The 18,597-nt window shown below is 47.0% G+C and overlaps 1 protein-coding gene across 4 annotated transcripts in view; it reads right to left on the reverse strand.

The window, feature by feature from the left end:
- MYH10 (myosin heavy chain 10) overlaps positions 1-18,597 on the reverse strand; it is an 84,465-nt gene that overhangs the window by 20,402 nt on the left and 45,466 nt on the right. For 2 of the 4 annotated variants that reach the window (XM_064395881.1, XM_064395880.1), the window contains 17 exons: positions 17,498-17,590; positions 15,439-15,502; positions 13,331-13,429; positions 12,291-12,434; positions 11,887-11,982; positions 9,329-9,447; positions 8,748-8,900; positions 8,218-8,391; positions 6,774-6,947; positions 5,919-6,033; positions 4,817-4,879; positions 2,210-2,403; positions 1,587-1,708; positions 1,189-1,258; positions 931-1,091; positions 242-350; positions 24-155 (listed from right to left, as the gene is read on the reverse strand). In XM_064395881.1, the coding sequence (XP_064251951.1) occupies positions 24-155; positions 242-350; positions 931-1,091; positions 1,189-1,258; positions 1,587-1,708; positions 2,210-2,403; positions 4,817-4,879; positions 5,919-6,033; positions 6,774-6,947; positions 8,218-8,391; positions 8,748-8,900; positions 9,329-9,447; positions 11,887-11,982; positions 12,291-12,434; positions 13,331-13,429; positions 15,439-15,502; positions 17,498-17,590 (2,082 nt within the window). The remainder of the gene's footprint in view (positions 1-23; positions 156-241; positions 351-930; positions 1,092-1,188; positions 1,259-1,586; positions 1,709-2,209; positions 2,404-4,816; positions 4,880-5,918; positions 6,034-6,773; positions 6,948-8,217; positions 8,392-8,747; positions 8,901-9,328; positions 9,448-11,886; positions 11,983-12,290; positions 12,435-13,330; positions 13,430-15,438; positions 15,503-17,497; positions 17,591-18,597) is intronic. The other 2 variants (XM_064395883.1, XM_064395882.1) reach the window with 1 other exon arrangement.

The raw sequence follows: 18,597 nt of genomic DNA on the forward strand, positions 1-18,597 counted from the left end.
AAAAGCTGATCTTGGACACAAACCTGTTGATGTTTCCTTTCCATTTCCTCAAGCTCTGCCTCCACTTTTGTCTGTTTTTCCTTCACCTTCATCAGCTCCTCATCCTTGGCTTGGAGCTCTTCTTCCTGACGAGTGACCTGCAGAAGAGGCTTCACCTGCAAAGGTGTGGAAGGGAGATGTGAGAGCCTGCACTCAGCTATTTGCAGGAGAAAGAAACAGAAAAGAACAGAACAGAAGGAACCTTGGTGAAGACTCTCCACCACTGCCAGTGCCTCAGCTTCAAATATGCAGCACAATTCCTCTGCAGGATTTTCAGTGCACTCAGCTGCTGCTGCTTCTTTGCAAAGGCCCTGAAGACAGCAAATTTAAATAAATAAATGTGTTAAATACAGCTGACCATCATTTAATTTTTAGGCTACCCAACCCTACAACACTTACAGACCATAAATAGGCTTCTGTATAAGTTTCAGTAACTACACTGAATTTATGAGTTCTTGCTCCTACATAGTCAGAGCAAGAGCTGCATTCACCATTTCCCATAATTAAAAATGCTGCTTGTTCTTAATCTCAGCAGGTTTTTTTCTTAAAAAGACAAAATCAGGATGGATTAGCTACTTTAGTTTTTTTAAAGCAGCTTTCCAAAGAACTTCCAGGAACCTCCAGTGGGACAGGAGGAGAGACAAAGGAATTTGCAGCCACTGTAAAGGGCTGTGTGTGCCACAAAGGAATGAGCAGGAGAGGAGATATTGCCAAGGAATGAAGGTGAAAATTCTCCCCAGGCAAAAACCCTCTGAATACCCAGGACACAATTACAGTTCCTCAAGCACCACACTGAGGAAATGCGTCCTGAAATTCAAGTTTTAAAGCACAGCTCCCTGTCAGAGGGGCTTGAGAGACCCAAGGGAAGATGCAGTCCCAGAGCACACTCACTTCCTGGCCAGGTAGCCCCTGCACACTGCCTGGAAGAAGATGATGATGTCTGTGATCTTCAGATCCCGCTCCTCCTCCAGGTGTGCCAGCACTCCAGCTCGGAAGAAGATCTTGCTCTGCCCAATTCTGTACAAGTTGGGGTCCAGCTCCAAGGCTCTGATCTGAACAGACAGGCAAGGGCGTTCTTGTTACACCAAGAAAAGGACAATTTAGGGGGATTTTTCAATGTTTAGACAATACTTAGCTATGAACACTTACCATACGCTCACAGGCTTGCTTACCATCCATGAAACCTTTGGGAATTGCATTGGGAGTCAGGATCTCATACCTGGAAGGCAAAGAAAAAACACCTTTACACTCAGCAATAAACAGTGTGATTTCTAGTACAAACTTATAGCCAAACTACAGTGACCAAGTGCACAGTTAGGGAATTCCTCCAGGAAGTTTTCCAGCAGCCAGTTTTGCATTGTTTCCCCTTGCCCACTGCCTTCAGAATAAACAGCAGTAGTTAAACACATGAAGTTCAAGGCCTCACAATCAGGTTTTGATTTTCTTTGAGCTGGGCTGGGGGAGAAGGGAGGACTGTGGGGTCTTCAATTATTTAAAAAGGAACTTTAGCTCCTAAGAGCTCAAAAGGCTGTGGCTGCTGCTGTTACCTCTGCCTGAATTCCTGGAACACGATCCTGTTTGGGAATCCCTGCCGACAAATCCTTATTCCTTCCAAAACCCCGTTGCACCGGAGCTGATCTAGAACCAGGTGTGGGTCCAGTTTTCCAGCCTGGACAAAACAAAACACGGGTTATTTTAATTGGTATTACTGTACTTTCAGTGTTTCAGGCCAGAAGATGAGAATCTTGACTCTATGTTTCAGAAGGCTGATATATTAATTATATTATATTATATTATATATGCTATACTAAAAAGAATAGAGAAAAGATACAGACAGAAAGCTAGAAAGGGCAGGAATGGAAAGGAATGATAACAAAAGCTTGTGACTTTCACAGAATCTGAGACAACTGGACCATGGTTGGTCATTAAGTAGAAACAGTTTACATGGACTAATCAAAGATGCACCTACTGCATTCCACAGCAGCAAATAATTATTGCTTTCCTTTTCCTCTGAGGCTTCTCAGCTTCTCAAGAGAAAAAACCCTAGTGAATTTTACTTTTCATAACAATTTCACAGTAACAGAGGAGGAAAGCGCAGAGAGGACGCAGGGCTCGGTGAGGTGAGAACAATGAGAGGCAAGAGCCAGGAGTGGCCTGCAGCCCCACCTACCCTCTTCTCGTGGTTGGGGATGATGCAGCGCACGAAGTTGGGGTTGGTGTTGCGCAGTGTGGCCATCAGCTTGGTCAGGGACTCCTTGTAGAGCTGGCCCACGGTGCGGAACATGCCCTTCTTGGTCTTGTAGGCAGAGCCGAACGCCGTCTCCGTGATGCCCGTCACCTGGTCCAGCCCCACGATGCGATCCACTGGGGGCGACAAGGGGGAAGGGCTGAGTGGCCCCCCAGGGGCTGGCAGGGTGGCCCTGGTGGCCCTGGTGGCACGGGAGCAGCAGCAGAAGCTTGGGGACAGCGCCGGGAGCGGCAGCGCAGCGGGACCGCGACACCGGGCACAAGCTCGGGGACCAAAGCCACAGACCCATCCAGCACAAGAGTGCAGCTTCAGGAGTACAGGCTGAAACATCCAGCTCTTTACTTGCAGTTCTACATGACCAGGAAAGCTGCTTGCTGCCTTTAAATCAGCTTTACAGAGAGGTAAATGCTGGTAAATGCCAGCTCTCTGAGCTCTGACAGTGCACAGCGTTTCTGGGTTGGACATTTGGAATTGCACATCTGTTATGTTATGTTATCTGTTATGGGTTGGACATATCTGTTCTGGGTTGGACATTTGGAATTGCACATCTGTGCATGAAACTCGGTTATGACAATGAGATATGAATTAAACTCAGGTTTAACCTATTTTAACAGAATTTACAGAAGAGTTGGAAATAGTGTTATTTCAGTAACAAGAAGGGAAAAAGTATCTGCCAGACTTGTGCTCAGCTGCTATTTGGAGGAGTTCTTCCCATTTTTTAAATACACCTGCAAAGATCTCCCTGCCCAAAAGACAAGTTTCAAACCAGGAAAACTCCACACCAAAGCACTTCCAAGCTGCCATAAAGCACCACAATAGAGATTTGTCTTTGATTTTTTTGGAACATTTTGGTAAGGATCTCAAGGGTTTGTTTTTCAGAAGCACAATTGGAAATGTGAGTGCCATTATTAAAACCTTGAAGGTGATTCCATGTGCATGTCAAGAATTGTGCAAACAGTTCATTAAAAGATACACCGGTGGTTTAACACCTCAATAATTACAGCTGGTGCTCCTTAGGACTGAGCAAACCCCAACATTTGTGGGTTCTCCATGAAATCCAAGCTGGGCAGCCAGAAACAGGAAACTATTTGTAGGCTACAGCTTCACTTTTGTCATGTTATCCTCAAATTCATTTAAACCAAAGCAGAAGGAATTATGCTTTGCTGCCAGAATTATCTGACAAATAAGGGACACTCTTTAATTTCTTCCTAATATTTAACTGGTCAAAGGTCTATTAAAAAACAAAAAAGGAAAATTAAAAGCAGAGAAACACAGGGCAGCAAATTTGAATAATCAGTTGTAAGTCTTGAGTGCAGAGCAGAGCCTAGATCCTCCACAGGGTTTTGAACACAAGAATTCAACTTCTAAAAGTTGGAGAAATAAATAGGTGGAAAGGTGTTCCTAAGCTCATATCCCAAATATTCCTAATATTTTTATTATATTGTTTTGAAGCAGAATTCAGTCCCAAATCAGACATGGGATAGAGACTGCAGGGAGTCAGTTTTCTAGACAATTAAATGATTGTCAATATCAGAAACCTGCACCCAGCAGGCCCCACTAAGGACTGCAACCACTCAGCTTTTTTTCACCTTGCACTTCCTACAATTTGGCAAACAGATCTGATCCCGCACAGTTTTGTGCTGCTCCCCTCTGTGCTCCAGCTCCAGGAGGGTGATTTGTACTTCAAACAGGATGGCTGGAGTTAAATGTAAGCCCTGCCTGTAGGTTTAAAGCATGAACTGCATGGCTGGGCCATCACCCCTGGCTGGAGCCCCTGGATCAAAGCTCTGCAGGAATTCCTTTAGGAACAGCCCTGCCTCCTCAGGGATGGGATATATCAGGAGTGGTGAGACACAAACCCAAAACCTGAAGGCACAACCCTCACACCCATGTGTTTCTAAACTCGGGGAGAGGAATCCAAGAAGGATGAGGAGGTTGAACTAAACATCTAAAGTGTCTTCAAAGACATTCCAAGTGCATTTCTTGATTTCTCAATACCCAAAAAAACATCTGCAGCTTATACAAACATTAAAATTAATAGGCTTTTAAATAAAAGAACAATTCCAACAAGGCTGGAAGAAGTTTATTTCATTTTCTACCCCCACTAAAACTGCAGCACTCATCCTGATACTTTCTTGAGCTCTCCTCCCAAAAGGACACAGCCACGTCCTAAAACATCCCAGACTTTTGTCAATGTTGGACTGCAGAAAGAAGCTTGATAAGTGTTCCAAAGCTTTTGCATTCTCTCAAATGCTTGCAGCTACCAGAATTGTCACTTAGAGGCAATTCTACATCTCCTCATGGAACCAGGAAGCAACAAACCTTTTCATCTGCAATGCCAAACTGGAGATGCTTTGTGTGTGTGCAGCAGCAGCTGGACAGGAATGCACTGGGGCCCCGGGGGGCTGGGGGGTTTTACCTAAATTCAGCATGAAATGAGAAGTTCATGCAAGCCTACGAGCAAGAATGGTTCTCCTGGAGGTACAACAGCCCTGCCTTTAGTAGGCCTAGTGTTTTATATCCATTCACCTGGTGGCTCATGAAGACCAGAAATATTGTCATAGAAACAGGCTCTCTGAATATTCTGAATCTCTAAGGCAGAGAAACAGCAGAAACACAAAGACAGAAGAGCAGATACACAAGACACTTGAGTTAGTAAAAACAACAGGTTCATCAATTGCAAACACACTTCACTGTGCTACAAAAGCAGTTAGGCCACAACATATTCCATGCACATTTCAATGGTCTGTGGGAGCGGGGTTTGAGGGTTTGCACCAAAACACAATTGCTTTGTGTGTGTTCTCCAAGGGAAAGGGGCAGCTCCCCAACCAAAAAGTTCTTTACAGATTCATTAAAGCTGCTCTCTGTGGCTGCCCAAAGAGGGAAACTCAGCATTAACCTCCAGCACCACCATCACAAGCTGCATTTGCTCCTCAAGTAACAAACTGCAGGGTTTGTATCCTGTGACATGTAAATATACTCTGATCAGTAGACTGTGATGTTAAAAAGCAGAACAGAAAAGTCCCTGCTAAGTACTTAGGTGGCTGTTTCTGCTTTTTGGAGTAGTTTGGTGCAAGCAGTGATAAATACTTTCAGGTGATGGGCAGCTAACCTGGCTGAGCAGCAGGGTGCAGTTAAAATTGATTTAAATGTGCAGTATCTCAGCACTGCTGCAGCTGTTACTGCAATGAATTTCAGGAGCTGTGGATTTCCAGAGCACCACCCACCACTGCACAGGAAATAACTGTGCTGTGCTCACAGAGACAATGTTTACAATGGTTTACCAACAGCAAGAACCACCCCAGCTGCTCACACTCAGGACTCCACTGCTGAACCCAACCAAGAGTTCTGGACACGATTCCACGTGAAATTGGACACAGATAAACAAGAAATAAGTGAATATCAGTTCCAGTAATGAACATGAGAAGCAGCTACTCAGAAATGGTACATGTGCAAGGGACCAGAGGTGCAACTCAGCTTCCTTGGTGTACTGTGGGCACTGAGAGAGAAAATGCTGCAGGGATTGACAGTGGGGAAGTGGAGGGCAAGGAAGGAACAGGCATTAAAAAACCCCAAACAACTCATCCAGCAGGGTGAAACGACCAACAACCTGTGCTCAGAGCTCTCTTACCATCCTTCCAAAGCTCAGCCACGAATTTGTCAGAGGACTGGTGCAGCAGCGTGGCCACGTTGTCGTTCAGGGGGTCCATGTTCTTCATCAGCCACTCATCTGCCTTGTAGTCCACCTGCAGGGCAGCCCAGGGCACAGGCTCAGAGCAAAACCAGCTCCAGGTTTGTGTTTCCCAGCATCAAACACCAGAGGTGTTTTCCCCTCACTCAGAATCACCAAGGCTGGCAAAGACCTCCCAGCTCAGACCCAGCCCACGCCAGCCCTGGGTGCTCACATTTGGCTGAGCCTCCTTAGGACAGCTCAAAGTACCACGAGTTTGTTATGTTCTTCAAAGAGTAAATGGGAATTTTCTTTAAAATTCAGCCACCTGGCTTCTTTCTTACTGACAGCTGGGTGTTTATTTGCTGCCCAGTTTATTAAAATGAGTTTCATTGTGAAGATGTAAAACCAGCTCTAGGATTGACACCAATTACTTCATCTAAATTGTTGGAGAGTAAATTAAAGATGTGCTGCAGCATGATTTTTTAGAATTTCTCTACAGTATCTACATTTAAACACTTGGTTCTATACAGAAAACAAAGTTCTTATCTTTAAGGACCAAACCTGTGGTTTCCAAATAAACCCCAGCTCAGCAGCTAAAAAATCATTGATACCAGCCTGGGTTTCATCCCAGCCCAGGGAGCCCTAAAATTCCTTAATTCCCTACAGAGATTCCCTAAAATCCCTGTAGACCAGCATGGTTCTGCTTCAGCCAAGGCAAAAGTTGTCTGTTTTTGCATCCAGGCTTTGCAAGGAAAGCAGAGTACTTCCCCCAAACCAACCTCTCCCCACAAGAATTCAATGTTGAGCCCTTACCTTCCCTGCATAGTGAATAATGCAGAAGTCTGCTTTGTCCTTTAGTTGTCTTGGCTTTTGGAACTTGGAATGAGTTCCTTGTTCTTGGACCAATTTCTCCACAAATGTCTTGTCAGTAGCTTTAGGGAACCAGCATTCTTCATCCAGCAATGCCAACACACCAGGAGGATTTGCCTGAAAAGCAGTTGGAGAATGTGTTCACATTTCATATATGTATATATATAATTTTTCTTTTTTTTTTCAAAGTTTAGTATTTCCAGTGCACCACTGAACATCACAATAAGGGTAATCCAAAATGCTGCAAGCCTAATTTCAGTTAAACAAGCTGTGGGGGAGTCCAGGTCAAGAAGGATGCTATGGCTGATTCAAACAAACATATTCCAATATCCATGGGGACAGCACTGAGCTGGTCCAGTACTGACCAGGGCTTTGCTTTGAAGGGTTTATACTTAAAAGGTTCTGGGGGAATGCAAAGTTCACCCTTTTGGTGAGAGATGGTTCCATGTACCTGGCATCACACTTACAGAACAACTGGGAGGGCACTGAGGTTTGCTTTTAAATTGATAAATAACTTGAGGTGGTTTAGGATATTCACCTAAACATGTGCACCCTGAGGTCAGCCACACTTGTCCTCTGAGGCTTTTTGGAGATTTTACCTTGCAAGGAGGCAGAACTTCCTCAGTTCCACACACCAAGTGCAGAGCTTTGATAACTGAAACAAGATTTCCCTTTTCCCACAGGGAGAGAGGAATGCAGCCTTTGTGCTGGTCAGGATGCACAGCAGCACTGGGAGCTCACCTGCACCCCAGCACACACAGGGACAGGCAGGAGCAGCGCCTGCCCTGGCCCAGGTTTCATTTACAAGGTTCTGAGATGGAAAGAACAAACTTTCAGGAGTCTCTGTTCCCCCATCTGCTCCTCCTGCTCCTCAGCTTCATGGATTGAGCAGCCAGAGGAGGATGTTAAAAACCACAGTGACCAAAACCATTTTTAAGATCCTGCTTTCCTATTTGCAAGGCAATTTTCTGAAGGGAAACTCTACTCTACACGAAGTTTCAGGAATTTTGCTATTGATTCCCAATGAAGAAAGTCTACCACAAGTCTTGGAAAAACTTTGTACCTGAGTCCCAGAGCTCCTACACCACAATGGCACAGTTTAATGACACTGACAGGATTAATGACTTCATTAGTACCAGGGAAAAAGGTATAAAAATAGCAGCTTCATATCTTGAGCTCGGTGTTTTACACTGACATAAGGGCAAAATCCCCTCTGGATAAATCCTTTTATTAACAATCCACAGTATTTTAGATTTGAACTTCAGCATTCCAGTTAATTCCCTTTTAATGACAGCTCCACAAAGAAATGTCTCATTTGCAGGCAGCAAAAGACACAGTCAGCACTCCAAGCTCTCCTCCTCAGAGCATTATTCATGTGCAAACTTACAGGTCTCTCAATTAAGTCAATGCAGGGCTGCAGGTCCAGGCCAAAGTCAATGAAGTTCCACTCGATGCCCTCTCGCTGATATTCCTCTTGCTCCAGGATAAACATGGTGTGGTTGAATAACTGCTGCAGCTTCTCGTTGGTGTAGTTAATGCAGAGCTGCTCAAAGGAGTTCAGCTACAAAACAACATCAGTGTTCAAGAATGAGTCAGTGACAAGATCTGGGAGTCAAAAATTTGACTTTATAAGGAAATTCTTCAAAACTTTGCGAAGTTCGAACGTAACGTAAAGAAAACTGGAAAGCAATTCTACCAACCTCCACTGCATAAATTATAGTAGGAACAACTATCACACACAAAGAAGGGTTCAAGATTAAATTATGATTTTCTGGCACTGTAATTTTGGGCTGTCAGAGCCTCTGCACACCCAAACCAACCCCTCGTGTAACCACGCTGCTTTCGGCGCCTCTGCAGCGTGTCCTGACCCCCAGAAAGAGGGGAAAGGAAAGGCTGAGCAGGGACATTCCCCTGTACCTCGAAGATCTCGAAGCCAGCAATGTCCAGGATGCCAATGAAGGAGGCTCCCTGGCGTTTGGTCCTGTCCAAGGCTTTGTTGATGCGGTGCACGAGCCAGCGGAAGAGGCGCTCGTAGGTGGCCTTTGCCAAGGCTTCCACTGCAAAGTCCGCCTGCAAACCCAAACAGGAACAGTTATTTACCCTGGAAAAGCCATCAAAAGGACGCAGAGAGGGATGTTATCACAAATAACTAGCAAAGGAAGAAGTTGGAGGGAGTTAATATCAGTGAGGAATGAAAACAAGCGGTAGGAAGAGTTTGGAGTTTGATCAATGTTAAGAAAAATTTCTTTCCAAACTGTTCCATAAAAACAAAAGGTCTCCCAAGTATTTGATAATGTCACAACACGAAAGGATGAAACCAGGAGAAAGTCAAGGAAATGGAAGGGTTTCTCCTATTCTACACATGATTTTTACCATATAAGAACATTTCATACAGACAGCAGAGCTTTAAGGGAGCAGCAAACACCAAAAGCCAATTTTCTGTTAGCAGCTCATGAGGACGAGGCTTTCCCCGGTCCCTAGAGCCCCTGAACGCTCACCTGCTCTTTGGTCTGAGCTTTCTGCACGTAGTCCCTGCCCACCTTGATGCGGGGCGTGAGGATGGCGCGGGTGAACTCCATCACGTTCATTCCCAGCAGGTGGCAGAGCTTCTGCGCGACTGCGGGGACACGGGACGGGGACACAGGGACACGGGGACACGGGGACAGGGGGACACGGGGACAGAGGGACACGGGGACAGAGGGACAGGGAGAGAGGGACACAGGGACACGGGGACAGAGGGGCAGGGACAGAGAGATAGAGGGACAGAGGGACACGGGGACACAGGACAGGGACACAGGGACAGAGAGACACAGGGACAGAGAGAGAGAGGGACACAGGGACAGAGGGAGCACTGAGACCCTGCCCCGACACCTGGAGCAGCTCTCACCAGAGCTGCACCTCAGGAGCCAGCACAGGTACCCAGGTGGTGCCCAGCCCCTGTGTGCCCAGGGCTGGCACAGCTCTCCAGGGACACAGCTGGATGTGCCTGGGCAGCAGGGAAAGCTGGCATCCATCAGCTGCCAGCTCATTAACAGCTCAGCTACCAGTGCTGGTTCCAAAGGGAGCACGGCCCTTTTCTGATCCCAGGAAAAAGGACAGTGTGGGCACATCACACATCAAACCCCTCATTAAAGGTGCCTTAACACCTGTCTCAGATTGTGTTTGTTTGTGCCAGCCCAAACCAGGGGTGTGCCACCTTGCCCAGGGAGCTGAGGGCTCCCCAGGCCAGGGCTGGGAGCAGCCTGGCACAGTGGGAGGTGTCCCTGCCATGGCAGGGGCTTGGAATGGGACAGCCTTGAACCCAAAGCAGTCTGGGATTCCAGTATTTTACACAGAGCACTTCAACAGCAGAACCTTCCTGATGTCATGACATTATTTATTATTATATTATCATGATTTAAATTTATGATTTATATTATCATGATTTAAATAGTGCATTACCCACAGCAGCCCTACAGACCCTGCTGCATCAGTCCCTCCCCTGAACACGAGGCCCAGCAGCTTGGGTGGTTGTGATTCCACACTTCTAAAAATGACAGTGACACTGAAGGTATTTTTAGGTCCAGGGAAGTGTTGCCCTTTAGCAGGAAGCTCTCCACACCACCCAGTAAGAACTTGGCCCCGTATCTTTATCATCTGATAGCTTCTTTTACTGTCAAAATGAAAACAAAAAGCTGGTTTTTCAAATCAGCATTGGAAAACAGATGTTCATGCTAACATATGAGAGCTTCTGCTGCATTATTTTTTTATTTTAGCATTAAGAAAGCTATTATTGCTCTTGAATGTTGAGATTCTGTCTGGCCACATGTTCACTAGAAGGGTTCATGACCTGACACACAACCAGTGAAAGCTGGGGAGCATCACAAACTAAGCACTCCTTCACCTGAGCTGCAAACAGGAGCATTTCTGGGCTCTGGGTGAACAGATATGCACCAGCACACCAGGTAAAACTCACAGCCTCAGGGGCAAGCAGGAAGTGCTCTCAGGGTCTTTTAAACAAGAACTTGAAAAGATTAAGGGATATTGCAGTGCAAGGAGGAAGGTTCCCAGAGCACCCCAAATACCACACTCAGCTCCTTGCACAACCCAGGGACATGGATTTATTGTCCCAGCCTTTCCAGTCAGTCATAAACTGTGCTCCAGGTGAGAATAATCCCAATAAAGCACAGCAGGTGTGATCCCAAGCACCACACAGCACCTCTGAGCTGCCTCTGAGGAAAATGCTCCCACTGCAAACTGTCACCTCTGAGGGCAGGACTGGGTCATGCTGCCTCAGCTGGCTCCATCCTGCACTTTAAAATAAGCACCACTCATCTGAGGATCACAGGATGGTTTGTGGTGGAAGGGACCTTAAATATCACCCAGCTGCACCCCCTGCCACAGGCAGGGCCACCTCCTTGTTTGTTTGGAATGAGAAAGGACAATTTAAAAGGTGGGACTGGAGAAAACCCTGACTGTCCTGACCCCTGTTTTATTACTGCTGGGGTTTCTTTTCTTTTTTCTTTTTTCTTTTTCTTTTTTTTTTTGTTTTTTTTTTTGGGTGGGGGAAGAAATCCATCCTTCAAAATGCTGATTGCATTGCAGGCACTGATAAATTCAGTGTCAGCCACTCCAGAAACGAGCCTGCTCTAAAAGCAGCATTCCTGTCTTCAGCCACTGCACCATGGAAGTTGTGCTTGGCTCCAGGGCTCTTATCATTGGCAACAAAGCTGCTCTCAGCAACCAAAGAAAACAAACTGATTTAAGCATGAACTTCTTCCTAGGGCTTAAGTCTTTGGAGAGAGCAATAAACAAGATTACAACCAAAATACTTGTTCCAAGCTTAGCAGCAATGCAAACAGCATCAATTCCCCTGAAGGCCACTTGCACTGGTCTGCAGCAGGAGAGGGAAGGGAGAGCTTTGGGAATTGCCTGCTGGTGCCCTCAGCCCTGCCTGGCCTTTTGAGCACTGCCAGGGATGCTCAGCACTGCTCTGTGCTTGGCAGGACTGCACTGGCCACGGGGCAGGCAGGAGCTCAGCACAAGCCCAAGGACACCCCCAGACATGGCAACTCACCAGTGTTCTCTGGCATGGAGGCCTGATCTGTGTTCCTCTCCTTCTTAAAGGAAATGTTTCCAAACTGCAGCACTGAGGACACCACTTTCAGCATTGCTGTGATAACAAGAGACATGTGCATCAGTTTTGTGGCAGAGGGCTCAGCTGAACACATTTTTCCTCCTGTTTCTTGTGTCACTTTCCTTCCAGATTCCAAGGAGAAGTTCAGGGAGGATGTAATACAGTTTGTACTGTGCTTTTTGGGCAAATGGCTTGGATTCAACTCCAGTTGGAGTTAAGCAAACATTTTCTTCAGGCTGTCAGAGACACTGAAGCAACATTAAATTTGGTGACACTAAATTAGCAGAGTGTGTGTGTGAGAGAGGGAAAAGGACCCTGAAAATTCCAGAGGCTCTGTGACTTACACAAGATCTCATCGTGTGAAAAGCCCATGATATGCATGGCTTCCATGGTCTCCTGGAAGTTATCCTTGTCTTGTTGCCCAGGGATGGGGATGTAGCCATTAGATAAAAATCTGTAATTGTTAAATCCTTCGAGCAGCAGGTCAGCTGTGTTGGGGGAAGGGGAAGAGACAGAAAAATAAGCTCAGCAATGCTGTTCACACCCACCCGTGCTCTGTTCTCACTCAATTCCCCAGCTCTGCTTTAGGAAAGCAGTCCCTCAGAAATGGCTACAAGCCAGGAGAGCAGCTTCTGAAACCCTAAAAATACAAGTGCACCTCCCAAGCTGAGGCCAGATCAGACTCTCCCTGCAGGAGCTCTTGAATGCATTAAACCAGCCACAGAACATTACCCAGCACCACCTCAAATCCTCATCTGGAACATCCCAAAAGGAAACCTCTACTGAAAGGCAACAGAGCCAGGCAGAAATGGAGCTGGGGATTGATGATCCCATCAAGGTGCTGAGCACCAGCTTATCTCCTACAGGAGGAGGGGACCAATTCTCTGAAGTCTGTACCTTTATGAGCTTCACTTATCACAACCCACCAGCAGGGGAAAAATCCCCAAAGAGAGTTGAGATAACCACCCCAGCACTGCAGTGGCTTGAAGAGGGGGAAAATCCCCAAAGAGAGTTGAGATAACCACCCCAGCACTGCAGTGGCTTGAAGAAACCCCAGGGTTTCCTTAGGTTTGGGTTAAATTTCTCTGTAGGCTGGAGGAAATGGAGCTGCCTGTTTCCAGCTGGGAACTTTGCAGCTCCAAAGCAGGGATTCCCAGTCAGAGCCTGCCCAAACTGGGCTTTGGCAGGGAGGAGACACTGGCTTGGAATGGCAGATGGGCTCCCAGCACATCTGATAAAACCCAGCAGTGATTTCAGGGCAAAGCTACCCAACCTCTCCTCCTAAAACTCACCATTCACAACCACAGAACAACTCAAACCCACCCTGTACCCCTGAAACAAGCAGTGCAGCACCCCAGAGGTGTCAGATGCACACTCAGCTTACACTTGAGGTGCTCCCCTGCCCCAGCCAGGAGCTGGTAGAAGATGTGGAACGTGCGCTCGTCCTTGGCCTGGCGCACGGCTCGCGACTTCTCCAGCAAGTCTGGGGTCAGCTGGAGTCAAGGGCCACTGCAATCCTCCTTCCAAACACACAGAGAGCCCCAGAGCAGGCCATGGAATCAGCCTGAGACCTGAGAGAATGTCAGGAGTAATGTCCAGGGCAGCTGGGGCTGTGCCTGATCCCTGGCAGTGCCCAGGGCCAGGCTGGACAGGGCTGGAGCACCTGGGAGAGGGGAAGGTGACCCTGGGACAGAGGGAGGTGTCCTTGGGGCAGTGAGAGTGTCCTTGGGACAGTGGGAGTGTCCCTGGGGCAGTGAGAGTGTCCTTGGGACAGGGGAAGGTGACCCTGGGACAGTGGGAGTGTCCCTGGGGCAGTGAGAGTGTCCCTGGGGCAGTGAGAGTGTCCCTGGGACAGGGGAAGGTGACCCTGGGACAGTGGGAGTGTCCCTGGGGCAGTGAGAGTGTCCCTGGGGCAGTGAGACTGTCCCTGGGACAGTGGGAGGTGTCCCTGCCATGGCAGGATGGGCACTGAGGTCCCTTCCACCCCAAACCAGGCTGGGGTTCTGTCACTGGACTAGGTGCAGCACAAACTTCAGTGACTAAGTAGGTGATTTCCAGCTGGTAGAACCCACTGTTCATCTCAGCCAACTCCTAGCATTTCTACACTCCCATCCCCTACATTCCCTGCATTCCCTGCATTTCCTGCATCCCCTGCCCGTGCAGCCACCACTGTCTGCCATGGACCAGCTGCACTTTTGGTGAGGGGGAGCTCCCATCCTTCTCCATCATCGCTTCCACTCAGGTCCTAGCTGAGCTAGGACCCAAATCCCAAAACAGCAGCAGCTGCTGAACTCAGAGGTCCTTTATTATCCAAAGTGCATTTGTCATTCCCTCCAAGCACTGCATTTTTCCATCACAATCCACACTGCCTTTAAAGCTCCCAAATTCAATTTCTGCAGCAGGTAGTGCCTGATTAGCTGCCCTGAGCTGTAATCTTATTTAATTTTTTTTTTATTTATTCATATTCCATATTGTAAAGCAAATGTAGGACAGGGATTTGAAATGGCAGTGCCAAGAATGGGTTCCTGTGATGAAGAAGAAATTCCAAGAGTTAAATCCTCCTGTTTTCACAAAGCTCTGGGCAAAACAATTCATCTGGACTTTCCTAAAGGCTGCCTTCATTCCTGTGCTGTGGTGAATGAAAAAAACCCACTTATCATTGCAGCATATTTTCAATAACTATAGATCTTTCCCAGCCTTATTGGGAAATCACATTTTCTGACAATTCCAAACAGTTAGTGTTCAGATCAAGCAGTTTCAAAACACCGGAACCAAATGGAAACTTAACTACAGCATTGTTTATGATCAATATTCACTTCATGTTGTTTAGCAAGACTCCCAGCTCCATCCTTTTATGGCCACTCCACTGCTATTCTCCCAGAAAACTCCAAATTACACAATACATTTTTAGCACAGAGAAAACAACTTCAGGGAAGGGCTTTCAGTGCCAGAATTTTTACTTGGTTTTACACTCACAAATAAAAACGAATCTTAGAGCTAAAACTGAATTCGCTGTGGTATTAATCACAATTAATTAAGTATAACAGAAGGCCCTGTGTTACTGAGCCTTCATGGCAGCCAGAAGAGCTGAGCCCTGTCCTGGAGCAGGGGCTCCTCTCCAGGCAGGAGCTGCTCCTGCCACCACAGGGGCTCAGCTCCTGCTCAGGAAGGCCTTGGGCATTTGCAGAAACATTCCCAGGAAAAGCACATTTCACATGGTTTCCCTTTCTAACACAGCCTGGGTTTCAGGCCAGTCCACAACCCTGCAGCTTCCAGGGTGTGGAATTTGGGAGTTTAGGGTTTCTGAGCACGTGGAAGCTGCTGAATGTGTGATATTTGAGCAGTTATTTTGAAACAAAGGGAGAGAGGGATGCTGTCAAAGGAATGTCCAAGTGTGGCAACCTTTCACTGCATTCCAGGGAATTCCAGGGTTAAAAGCAAAACAAAGCAGGGCAGCTGCACTCTGCAAGGATGTGGCAGGAAAAAGGATACAGGTCTCAATGTTGGCCCCAACAATGTAACCAGTGACATCGAAGTTAATCCTGATGAATTTGCCCTGCAAAGGAAAGAAGATTTTTTAAAAATTACTTTTTTGAAAATTTTATTTATGACAACGCTGTCCATACCAAGGATAACCCAAATGCATTCATGGATCAAGGATTTCCCAGGCTCAGAGGGAACCTTTCCTCTCCCATGGGCTCAGCCATCACTCCAGTGGAGCACACTGCTCACAAACACCCTCCAGAGCTGGGGAACTCCTAGGGCAGATTGATTCATTTGGGATGCACACTCTCTGAAGGTCAGGCTCCATTTCCCCTGAGCACACACTCGGGCTGAGCTGGGGCAATGCTGAGATTCCAGCTGTGCCCTTTCTGTGCCATTTGCTGGCCCCTGAAGTGGCTTCATCCTCAGCCTCAGGTGCTGCCTGGCCCCAAGATTGCCCCCTCCTTTTCCAAAAGGCCTCCAGGGCCCCTCCTCAGCTCATCCAGGGGCTGGATGCTGCTGACATCAGCACAGCCCTGAGCCCAGGGCTTTGGAAAAGCTCTATCAGAGGGAAGCACTCAGGGCTGCCACATAACTCCAGCAAGCCCCTTCTCCTCTCCAATACAAACCAGAGATTTATCCCCTGGAACACGAGAGAAGAAAAAATAAAATCCATTGGCCACTGGGCTCCTTTGAGTCCTCCTGGGTTAGCAGGAGCAGGGCAAAGTCAGACCTGCATGGCTCAACAGCAGCACCTCTCACTTCGTGGGAGGACAGAGATTTGTTCAATCAGATTTTTTCAATCAGGTTTGAAAATGGCTGTTAAAGATGATTTTTTTGCTGCATGAGATGAGACCATCTGGAATGAATTATACTTGCTCCTTTATGAAAACAGAGCTGGAGCCATCAGAGTGATTATGTTCATGATGGCAATGCAGAGCTCAAAATAACACAAACCAGATGCTGACATCTTCCAGGGGAAGAAGTATTCTCATTAAATTAGTACAGCCTCTGATGGATTCAAGACAGGTAACAGAGTGGAGTCATTGTGCAGTGAAACCTGTTGATGTTATAAATCCTGTACCCAGCTCCTATAAGCATCAGGAAACATTATAAATAACAGGGCTGTAAAATGAAAAAAAGCTGAATTTCCACAAAACTGTGCTCTCCCATCTCAGGGCTGATGGATTTAGTCATACAGTTTTCCAGAGTTCTTATCATGGAGTTGAGTTCATGCATTATAAATCCAAGCAACTGTTGAAATGTCAAAGGCAGACAAGAAATCTTTCATTTGTTCTGTAAATTTTAGTGCTGTTCTCGCAAGCAAAAAGATTTAATACCTCCTGTACACTTTTGAAGTTGTACTAAAAACATCTTCCCCCTGAAATAAGAGATGGCTTTTTTTTTTCCTTCAAAGGAAAGGAAGTTCTAAGAAGTGGTAAAAAGCTATTTATTCATCCTGAGTTCCACCACAATTTTTAAAACAATGGAACCCATCAGAAGTGGTTATCAACCACCGAAACACTGTGAACAGCAGGCAGGGCCCCAACAAAAACATGGAGCAGCTACAGCAGGGCCTGACACCTGGGCTAGCTCACACAGTGGCTTCTTGACTTTCCTGCAGCAAATCAGCACTTTTAGATGGGGTTTGATGTGCCAGTCCTGCAGAAATTCAGGATGCTCTCTCCAGTCCCACCACTGGATGAAGTCACAGCTCTGCACGAGGAGGCTGTGCCAGTGCCACAGTCCCTGCCACTGACAGCAATCCAGCAGTTTGTGCACACTAGCCCCAGCCCAGCTCTGTTTGTTGGATTATGAACTGCTGTCAGCTCGGGGATGGCTGGAGTCAGAATAAATCACTTTGCCAAGAGCCAGTGAGGAGGTGCCCTCGGTGAGCCCAAGGAGCAGAAGGCATTGTAAGAGAACCTGGATTGATGGGGGAAGAGAAGAGAGGAATGCCCTGACAGCAGTGAGGAACACCTAGCAAGGGGGTGGGTGTCTGCAGCAGCAGCAGCAGCAGCAGGGATGAGTGCCCAGCCCGCAGGCCTGGCAGGGCAGGGGCACTCACAAAGCGCGAGGAGTTGTCGTTCTTCACCGTCTTGGCGTTGCCGAAGGACTCCAGGATGGGGTTGGCCTGCAGCAGCTGCCTCTCCAGCTCCCCCTGCAAAGCACAGAGACACAAACACAAGCAGATTTACCCAGAGCACGGGCTCGGGTGCTGCAGTCACCTCCCCTGGCTGCGGCAGTGCCACCACCTCCAGAAGGGGACTCTCATCTTGCCCTCGCCCCCAGACCTGCAGCTTCCTCCATCCAGGGTGCACGTGGTGGGGTTTGGGTGGTGTTCTGGTGGGGTTTCTTTATCAAAACACACACAGAGACACGCACAGACAGAGCAGGGACCAGACAGGACTTGATGGATGTTGAAAATGACTGAATATGGGAAAGAAAATTCACATTTAGGGCTAATGAAATCAGGCACAGACCTTTGAGTGCTTAAGGGAAGAAACCAATTTAAGTAATTTAAGGTTTTAGGTTTAAACTTTGTGCTGACAATACAGCTATCTCAGAACACCTATTTTCAAACCCAGAAAAACTTATTTTCAAACTTACTTTCAGGTGAGTGAAACTCCCCTTCAGTGAGGCAGACTGAAACTCATCTCATTGCATCACCCCTGACCTGGCCACACCAGCACAGCAGAACTGAGCAACACCAACTATAAACACTGCTTTCAAATTGCTCAATCCAGCCAGCTTTGCTCAGGCTGTTTAATGCATTTGTTAAATGTTTCTGTCAGCTCTGGCCAATGAGTTTGGAATTTGAAGTGCTTATCTCAAGGAAATTGCACAACAGCTTTTACAAGTTCTGTCCATGAGAAGGTCTGGTAACAAAAAAAGTCTGTGCTGCTTCCAAGAGCCCAGGAGGCACAAATGTACACAGGAAAATACATTGTCTTCTTGCTCTGAAGGATGGTTTGGGGGAAAAAAAATAAGCGAAGCTGTCTGGAATGTAGTCTCCAATCTGGCACTTGTGTTCATGAACCTGCTTTTTCCAATTATTTATAGTCTTGTGAATAAAGGCCCAGACCAAGGATCAAAGAACAGGAAGCATTAAGTCTCTTAAGGCTTCCACACGGGGTCAATTCTTAGACAGAAATTTTTAAAATTCAC

Source organism: Passer domesticus, chromosome 20 (genome assembly GCF_036417665.1).
Source record: "Passer domesticus isolate bPasDom1 chromosome 20, bPasDom1.hap1, whole genome shotgun sequence".
NCBI classification, from domain to species: Eukaryota; Metazoa; Chordata; class Aves; order Passeriformes; family Passeridae; genus Passer; species Passer domesticus.